Consider the following 10348-nt stretch of genomic DNA (forward strand, 5'->3'; position numbering starts at 1 on the left):
AGCTCAGTTTAGTTGAATTTATTAGTCATAGAGCAGTTCAAATAAAATTCAAAATTAAAACATACAATTCCCATTATTGAGCAGTGTGTGTGAACAATATAAAAATCTGCAAAAACCTATGTATTAGCCAACTAATTAAAAGCTGCTTATTGATACATTATGGCAAGTGGTACAGACAAGTGTAGTATCTAGCTCCATTCATTGAAATAGAATTCAATTGGTCAGACAGTAAATGAATCTGAGCCAAAGGACACTTACCTAAGAGTTCCTGGCATGAAATAGCATAATAAGAACAGTACAACGTGGCTCAGTGTCTTGATTGTTCCTGTGTCACAGGGCACAGTTTTTGTTCAAATGGAATATGGACAGGGTTTACTTGGAAATTCCCTTGTCTTTTTTTTAAACTGAAATGTCTGCTTTGAAGCTTACACTGTAGTTTTCAACTATCTTCCACGATGGGAGTAAATTGAGTAATTTTCAACAGTAATGATGCATGTGGACTTTGAGATCAACAAAAACGACCCCCAGTTGCCCACCTGTATTTTAAATTATAAAGATCTTTATACGTTTAAGTATTTTTCCACCACAGTCTCATAGGAAATTCATCCCAAGATAATTGGCTGAATTGAAACATGAAAGTCATTAACAATTTTGTTCTGTAAAACTATCTGTGAAAGTTATGGTTAGACTACTTGAGGTAAGAACGGTGGATAACATACTTTTCCTTGGAAAAGTTAACTTAGATCCAGTTAGATTTTTTAAAGACTATTATGATAGAATCTAATATTGTTATTTTAAAATTGTGTAAGCTTTTGGAAGTAAAAGGTACACTATTATCTCCAAAAACATGTCATTTCTTTAATCTAGCTTTCTACAACCTGATGCCTTCTAGATGTTTTGGACCTAACTGCCATAATTCCCACTTGGGAATTCTGTGAACTGAAATTTAAAACCTCTGGAGGGGTTACCCAATTGCAGGTGGCTGGATAATTCTAAGGAGAAAAACTGTGTTGGTTGACATATGTTTATAGTGAAGTACTATCTCCCCATATCTATTAAATAAATAAATAAATAATAAACCCCCCCATTTTCTTTAAGCTTTTTAGAAGAGTCTTTTGATTGAATGGGATGTAAAGGGGATTGAAACATGTGCATTCAAAATTTGCATTTCTATCAACTTTGCCTAACATGCAATTTGCAATGCAGGAAACTTCAGAGCTTTCTGTAATGCCTCAGGGCTAAAAACCGATCTTACCCAGTCCAGACAAATCACATCAAGATACTTTGGGTATTATGACTCTACGTATTTGTTTTAGCACTGCTAAAATCAGGGTGAGAAACATTATAGGCGTTTTTTTTTAATTTTAAAAAGGACATATCCATATCCCCATAAAAAGTTAGTAGTATATATAAAATTGTTCTTGTATGTCTGGATGTGTATTCAGATCATTACACGGTCTTGCTTTGTGTGATGGCTTTCAGTTGCCGTAGCAAAGGCATTTGTGTTATTGCAGTGTACTTCCTGCTTGCCTTTCTTAACTTATAGTAAGCAGATGAAGTGTGGTTGATTTGATCCAACATATACTTTCCTGTGATCCTCATTGAAATAGCCAATATCAAACCCACTACAATCTACATTTTGGCCTGATCTTGTCTCAGAAATGCTAGGTTGTTGAGGTATGTCATGCACCTTTCAGATGACCAATGATAGTTTAACACAGAGTTCCCCAACCTTTTCGGCTTTGGCTTTGTTGATCGGTGGGGGAGGGGGAGAGGGGATTATTCCATGTGCATGGCGGGGCAAGTGCGTGTGCTCACCCACTGCTTAAACAAGTGGGGATGTGTGCACACATGTGCACACTCGCCCACCACTTCTGTGGCCAGTTCTGAAAGGCTCAAGGCCCAGTAGTGGGCCATGGCCCGAGTTTAGGGACATATAATGCAGTATGAACTGTGGTTGTCCTTCTTTCCACAGACAGAATAGGAAACCTTTGAACAAGGTCCGTATAACATGGCTAGAAGAGATGGAAATTTCAAACAATACATCAAGCAATAAAGTATTTCTGCATAACTCTGGTAAGTGGCAAAATCAATAATCTGATAACACTTAGTTCTCACTTATCCTTCTCATTTACATTAGGTAAGTCAGAAGTATTGAACTGATACATGAAACTGGCATTAGAGGACTAAATACATTCTGGGAAGACAGAAGTGTCTATATTGGTGGCTGTTTAGCATGCATGTTGATTAGGCTTCAGGTGATCAGGTACATAGTTTGGGATATTTTAAGGGTCAACTTTCTCTTTAGAGATTACAGTTGATTTGGTAGTGTTTCTGGACAGGTATTTTTTTAAATCTATTTGGTCTTAACCTGATTTCCTACTATTATCCATTTATTTTTCACCTGAAAGGAACCAAATTTCTCTACATTTCTATCCTCTTTGTGATGTTTACGGTTGGGGGGGGGAAATGGATACATTTTCAGGAATATCTTTAAAGTCTTGCCCAAAAGAAACTTAAACATTTTTAATTATCACTAAGAAGACAGGTTAAAACCTTGTGGTTATACATTACAATTCTTTGGAGGAGTTGGCTGCTTTTAATTATCACTCTAAAACAGGGGTGTCAAACTGCTGGCCCACGGGCCGGATGTGTCACGCAGAAGCTGTGCTCACCCCAGCTCCGGCAACAGGAGCATGTGACACAGCAAGTTTGACACCCCTGCTCTAAAAGGACAGTAGGCTAATAGTTGTTAACTTGTTTTACAGTTATTTTATACTATTGTAAACCATTGTGTAATCAAATTGTTGTCATGTAATGCAGTATAAGCTCAACAAAATATCCTAGTGGGACAAAATAGGTCTTGAAAGCTTCTAATTCCAAAGTACTCTTAAAGGTGACTGCTTTTGTAGCTCCAAACTAGTGAAAATTGGGGACAGATATAAAGAACCAATGTATATCTTCTTTGAGAAAAAAACGAATTGTCATAGGATGTCAAGCCTTTTACTCCAGTGCAATCAAGTATTTTCATTAGATACCATCCATTTGGACTTAAAGTAGGATTCTGCTCCTGGTTACTATGCCAGTCTACATTATCTACAGATTATTCCCAAAATAAAAAAAAGGTGTGTGCAACTCTGGGGCTGCTTGTCATGAACCAGGGAACTGTATTTGTCCTCACCTCTCTACAATCTGCTGCCTCAGCTGAGGGTTACTCTCTTCTTGTTCCCAGTGCTGATGAGATGTGCCTGGCCTAGCTGCTGGGCCAGGTCAGGCTGCTAAATAAACATAATTTGAAAGTGAAAAGCAGTCTGAGAACTACAGAACATCATAAAGCCCCTTTGCTTCACGCTCCTGGACAGGGCCAGGTCAGGGGAGCAAAAAGCAGCTCCAGAACCACAATACGTTAAAATGCTCCTCTGCAAGAAACTTGTAAAGTACAGTGTGCCCCCAGACCTCTTTGACTCTCCTGCAACTTTTTCCCCCCTGGAAGCATGTCCTGCAAATCCTTGCCCCCCCTTTTTTTTTTTGTAGCAGCAACAGCAGCAGCAGGAAGGGGGGCATTTTGGCACCATAGCTCTGGGGCTGCTTTTGGCTTTTATTTTTTTCATAGCTGAAGCCCAGTCCCAACTGGGTCAGCAGTGAGAGCAAAAAGATGGCGAAGATCAGCTGGGGCAATGGAATGCAGGGGCCCAGGGGGGTCAAAAGGGCATAGATGAGGGAGCAGGTGGGGGAAGTTGAAGCACCCTGTAGTTGTAACTGTGGTGGGCTGCCAAGTGCCCAAATTTTGATCATGTGACCATGGAGCGCTGCAACAGCTGCAACTCCAGGCACTGATGGTAAGTCCATTCGTTCAGCACTGTTGTAATTTTGAACAGTTGTTGAATGAAGTCACAACCTGTATGCAGAGAATCTCGTCTCCATTCGCATTAATGCATAGAGACACAGATTTGTTAAAAGGTCATTCATTTTATTCTCTTGGCACTAACATTTACTAACATATACAAAATATACAGTATATAGATCTTATGATGGAAATTATTTCAGAGTGAGAAATGATGTAAAAACTAATGTGCATAGGAGTAGCAGAGTTTTTAACAAATTTATTACCAATTCCTAATTATATCCATTATTCTTAACTTTAGTTTTCTGTGTTTGAAAAAGAAATAACCTTCTGTATTGCACAATTGTGTTGTGGGTAGACTTTTCCAGGATACAATATGATTCTCAATGCTTGTTTTGTTAATAGGCAATGCTTTGTTAAGGCTTTTTAATTCCTGCTTCTTGTCTTCATTGCAACATTCAGGTATTACAAAAAATAAAAATTGATTAACTCCTTTGTAGCAGAAACCTGGTGCCATTACTATGTTTTAGCAGGTACTCATTCAGTTCCTTAAAAAAGGATGGAATTTCTATGTATCTGATTTAGTATTTGTGATTGTAGAATCACGGGATTGCCAACTCTTCCAACCTGTTCTCCTAGCTTGGGAACTAAAGAGTTGCATGTAGAAATTTCAGTTATAGAGGATAAAAACCAGATTGGCTTGCTTGACATTAATATGCTATGATCAAAAGGTCAGTACAGGAATAAGAATTTCCACAGTGGTGTACCAATACAGAGGTTATATCACATTTTTGTAGCTATATAAACACACACACACACACAAACAAACTACTTCTAAGATGTCATCTAATTTCTTGGTGCTTGAAACTCTTCACTTTCAATTATCAAATATAGGTGGAACTGTTCTAGGAAGAGACTCTTCGAAATCTGCAAGAGTTTTGTGCAAGAAAAATGCATCCAATGCGACAACTGATTGTGATTGTGATGGCAGATCAATTCATAGTGTGTTAATATAGCACTCTAGGTGTATAAATGTAACATGTAATTTCTACATTTCATTTTTCCTATAAAAAGGACCATTTAGATTGGTATTAGGAACTGCTTTCTGATGCATCTTTTATGCCATGGTCATATTCCTTGACCAAAACACCTGATCTCAAACACACAGCTATTTTCTGAAAGCCTGCATAGAGTTAAGGTTGTGCATGTGTAATTCAAATGTGATTTGGAGGTTAAGAAATTATGCTTAGTACAAGCATTTCATCAACACGATCTTAAAGGTTCTCTTCCATCATTAAGGGAATGCAAAGAAGTAGTGCAAAGAAGCTCCCCATAAGGGCTTAAATTTAATTTTCTTTTATTCTAGGGCAAACTCAGAAAGTTTTATTATTATTTTTTTTAGCAAATTCTATCATGTAAATGTTAACATAAAAACATCTGTACATTTGCCATGATACACTCAAAGTGAAACAAATAAGATATAAATACAGATATGGATGTAACATGACAAAGCGCAAAAAATAAAAGAAAATAAAACAACCAACCCAAAATCAAAATTAAATACATGCGCGTGAACACTGTGCCAAGAAACTTTCTGATGGCTGACTGTTTTGAAAAGCTTTGCCAGCCTGTCCTTCCCGTTTATAACATTATTATTGTTAGCAAACTTTTTCTGCATTCTACAAATATTTCTTTGTTGTCCTTTAATGCGAACCATTACACTTGATAAATAAAGGGGTTGAGAGGGTGGTAGAAAGAAGATTTATGTGACAAGGTTGCATGGTACATTAGGTATACAGGTTACTGTAGAGCTAACAAGAAGTGATAGAAAAATCTTGTGTTGTATTGTAGTCCAGCAAGCCCACATAGTGTACCTTTTCAAAGAAAGCCACATGCCTCGGATAATTCAGCACTACATTAAGGAATGGACAGGATTCAGATGGTGAAAGGGATTGCACGGATTTGTATACTCCTGCCCTGGATACACTGATGTGCCCTGTGAGAACAGAGGCATCCCCATCTAAGCATCGGGCAGGTTGTTCTGTGTGAATTTTGTTCTGTGTGAATTTTCAGATACAATGGCCTGAAAAGGGAAAGGTCAATAGAGAAGACCCTGAAAGAAATCACATCGTTTTTTCTCAAAAAGTTAAAGCCCTGTCTAAGGCAGCAAGAGACGAAGTAGCTGAGCACATTTGGACCGTGCTGGGGGAAAAGGGAGCCCTCTCTATTCTGGCTCTTGCTTTTTGTGTGCCAGCAGCATGCAGATCTACTTCCATCAGTATGGACAGAGTAATAGCTAAAGAATCCTTTTGCCCAGAGCATTTAAATACATCTTACATTCCCCAGTTGTACAGCTTTAAAGAAAGCAAATTGTTGTTGCAGATTAAGCTAGCCCTTTGAGCACTGCCAAAAGTAATAAAAGTACGTGTATGATAATCTTTAAGATGGAAATAATTTGATAAGATATGTTAGGCGCAGAAAAACCATTATAAATCATTCAGGCTGAATGGGATCAGGAGGAGGCTATCCTCTTGAAGTACTCTAGGTCTGGAGGACTCCTGATCAGTGGAGGTGAAAGTTAAGAGAACAAGTGTCACACTAAGGAACATCGTTGACAAATGAAAGAAGTCCTTTATTAAGGAAGGAAGGCCTGGTTATCTGAGTTGCAGCTCCAGGAAGCCAATCAGAGCTTTGGAAAGAACATTTTCTCATGGAACATTGAAGCAGCAGAAATAGAATTTCACACATATCTCCTAGGAGACATTTTTCTCTGACAGCAACATTAGGTCTTTTACCAGTATACAGGCATTACAGTGCATTTAGTCTCAGTGCACACTAACAGATATCTGTGTCACAGAAGGAATACCATAAATACTGTAACAAAACAGAGCTCTGTTAAAACAAAGAAACAAACAGTAAAGCTGTTGTCAGGTAGGTTAGAACCAATATTAAGAGTAGTTTGCAATTTCAAATATTTTGAAAAAAAGATGTTGAAATACACTGAGAAGAAATTGTAAACCGAGTTGTCCATGCAGAGGCAGCTCTTGAATCAGTTCTACAAAACTAACCATATTGCCCTGTATAGATTGTACTGTTGCATATTTGCTTGGGATTTCTTGAATTTTCATGACCTTTGCCACACAGGTGATTGTTATTGGGTTTTTTTCTAGTTAAAAAAAACTAGTTGAAGGGCTTGATTTTATAGCCTGTATAATTATGTCTGGAAAAAAAATGCAAACCACTCCAACTTTTAAGCTCAGATTTAAAATGATGCTTGAGAAATTGGGGAAACTAGAACAGCTAGTTAAAAGTGTGACTATAATACAAATATAGTCTAATATAAATTCAAGCTCTTCATCAATATCAAAGAAATCTGTTTGATAAAATACGAACGTGTTATGCATCTCTGGGACTACTTCAGATCTTAGCAGAGACAGTATGTAACTGCAATGTATTTAACCACAGTACACTATTGCCTTGTTTTTAATGAAAACTGCAATCCAGGCCTTGCTTCCCTTATATTCAATTCCAAGAATCTCCTACAATAAAAAGCTTTAAAAGGACTAAAAATACTGATTGCAATAAATATTTGCATGGCCTCCATCAGCAGATGGAGCGTGCTGATGAGGGGAGGGTTTCTGAGAGGCACAGCTGATTGTTTCTATGTCTACACGTGTGTCCAAAGATCTCCATTAACTGTGTGTAGAAACATCTGAGGATGAGCTGCTGTTGCTGTTGGTAGTCTGGGCTCTCTTTATGTACAAATTCAAGAGCTTCATCTGTAAAAAAAGACAAAAAAGAGTAACTTTCACGATTTTTAGTTATTTTATTCCTTTCAGAGCAGGTCATTGTTATTTATTTTTACTATTTGTATACTGCCACAATCAAGGGAGCAGCCACTGAAGTGGCTCTCTCCCAAAAGTGAAATTGTGCATTTTTCATGCACGTAGAACAGTATCAGTACTATTCAGGTGGATGTAATGCTACACTTGATAAAAATTGTATAATTATTTTGCAATATTTTTATTGTAGAATTTTTTTTGACATTACCTATAAGAAATCCATATGTTAGCTTCTGCTGTTCATTTCTGAAGTTAAAAAAATGGAAAGCTTGACAGGCTGATCGAATCCAGATGTCTTTCATACTCCTCATACTAAGAAAAGTATAACTGATACTACACTACTTTTCCATCAGATTCCCATTACAATTGTGTTCTCAGATTTCAGCATATCTAATCCTAAGCAAGATGTTTCTACAGAATGAACATCATAAGTAGATTCAGGATCACCTAATCAAATACATAAGGAAAGGGGTACCCTTCAAACTTTGCCACTCATATCATGATGAGTTTTAATTTAGTTTTTAATCACTTTGAGGATCAGCAAGCTTAATGCTCCTTGTTTACTTGCTTAACATGCTAACTTGCTAACATCTGTGGAATCTGCCTGCTCCTGTTTACTTGCTAATCTGTGGAAACAAGGAGGCTGTTGGCATTCTGAGAATATATATTTTCAAGGTGCCTAATGCCCATGCTGATTCTTAATTCTCCTTTTCACATCTCCTGGCATACTGATACTGTTTTGAATGGATTTTGGTCTCTTATAAGATCTCTCTCTTGCTGTGGCTTGCATTATTTTATAGGAAAGTAAGAATGGGTGGTCTTCAAAGTTTGAAAAAAACCTTTGAGCCCTGTCTTCTCCTATCATCAATAGAATCTTGTCAGTGCCCAAATTTCAAATTAGGTTTCAAAATAAATTGTTTAAAACCAGTTAAAATTAATTTGCACACTGCTAATCCTATATTCTTAATTTGTTCAGCTCTACATCTATTCATCTTTAATGTTATTTTCAGCTGCTACTATCACTGGATTCAAAATGAGTATCTTTAAATGTTTTTATAGTAAGAAAAAACGCAGGGATTTTTAAAAAATGTATATTGCATTAGAGAGTACTGATATACGCAGAGACCATTCTTCTAATTTTAATTAAATGTGTGGAGCAAGTTATGAAGAAACTTTTATTTCCTATATATTTTTTTCTGGGGTAAAATATTATTCTAATCCTTCTGCTTGGGTAATATTTTAATGTGGGCTCACTTAAACAGCTATTATTTGGCTTCTTTAAAATCCTGACAAGTGCTTGATTATATTGGAAAACACAGGATGAAAATAGGATAGATACTCTTAATCATCTATTAACAACTTTCTAAAAAGAACACAAAAAGAATCTAATTGATAAAAAAACAACAAAATGACAAAAATATGGATAAAGCAGTTGCTTTGTTCCATAATTATTTGGATGCTCTCTGATCTTGGTTTTTTTTCCCCCCAGACATTTCATTACCAAACTAGGTAGCGTCTTCAAAGCACTTCAGTTTATAAATCCAAATATGACCAACACATTTTTTAAAAAAATATCAAAATAAATTTGGATAATATATAAGAAATTTGGAACTAGAATACCCTACGTTAAATAAGTCAATGGTTTCAGGTTTTAAGAAATGCCAAATATGCTTATGAGTTCAATAAACTTTTTTCCCCAGTTTGGTTCCCAAATTATTCCTTGCTATTTGGGGTATGTCACAGTGCTCTATGTGTAAATCTGCCAAAAGTGTGACAAACTGAAGTCACTTGTTTAGCCGATTCAAAGATATATCTGTAAAGGAGATACTTTGCCATTCATAAAACTAACAACCCACTAAAATCAGTGACTGAGATTATCCATTTCTTTTATGTCCTTTTGGAAGAGAACCTCAGTTATCAATTTCAAGACTTGCCCCTTTCGTTCTATGAATACACTTTGAAGCAGTGGTGCACATACCTTGCTCCCAGTCAGTTGTGCAAGATGAGGCTTCAATTCTTCACCAATCACTGAATAGATGGCCACGAGGCAAAATACACTGGCTTTGCGAACACTGCTTTCGGTGTTGTCATAACCCTAGATGCAAGATATCAACTCCCATGAGAATTAAAAAAAAACACTTTTCTTTCAGTTTTAGAAACTCAAAGGATGAATGAGATGGATACATCACATTGTTCCCCAAAGGAGATATATTAAATATAACCCCTCTCAAAACTCCTGTACCACTGGTCCATATCTGTCTGTGCCTTTAAAAAAAGAAGTACAGAGTACTTATTGCCTCATTGCAAACAGACTCTACCTCAGGTTAAAAGTAAAAGTGACAAGACTTCCGGTGGGACGGCACGCCGATGGCGGCTCTTTTCGGAGCCGTCCGCTTGGGAAGGCGTCAGAGCCAGCATGAACAGCGGTCAGCAGCTGTTCAGCGGCTTGGAACCTTGTGCCCTGGGAGAAGGGGTCGAGGTGAGTACTCCTGGATAGGAGTAGAGTCCCAAAGGCTCTCCCTTTATCTCGGGAGAGCGAAATTGGGTACTCCTCCGGAGTCCGGGAAATCTCCGTCTCCCAAGTGCCTTTGTTCCCTTTGTTTTTGGGAACAAAGCCAGTCGTTGCCTCCACTTCTGTGAATTACAGAGAACTGTGAGTAAA

At 37.4% G+C, this 10348-nt stretch overlaps 1 protein-coding gene across 1 annotated transcript in view; it reads right to left on the reverse strand.

The window, feature by feature from the left end:
- Positions 1–6459: 6459 nt before the first annotated feature.
- CLASP1 (cytoplasmic linker associated protein 1) overlaps positions 6460–10348 on the reverse strand; it is a gene marked incomplete at its 5' end in the record, with an annotated part of 108507 nt that continues 104618 nt past the window's right edge. The window contains 2 exons of the mRNA XM_015817639.1: positions 6460–7623; positions 9665–9781. Coding sequence (XP_015673125.1) covers positions 7537–7623; positions 9665–9781 — 204 coding nt within the window. The remainder of the gene's footprint in view (positions 7624–9664; positions 9782–10348) is intronic.

The sequence above is a fragment of the Protobothrops mucrosquamatus genome, unplaced genomic scaffold (genome assembly GCF_001527695.2).
Source record: "Protobothrops mucrosquamatus isolate PMUCROS unplaced genomic scaffold, P.Mucros_1.0 scaffold613, whole genome shotgun sequence".
Lineage (NCBI taxonomy): Eukaryota > Metazoa > Chordata > Lepidosauria > Squamata > Viperidae > Protobothrops > Protobothrops mucrosquamatus.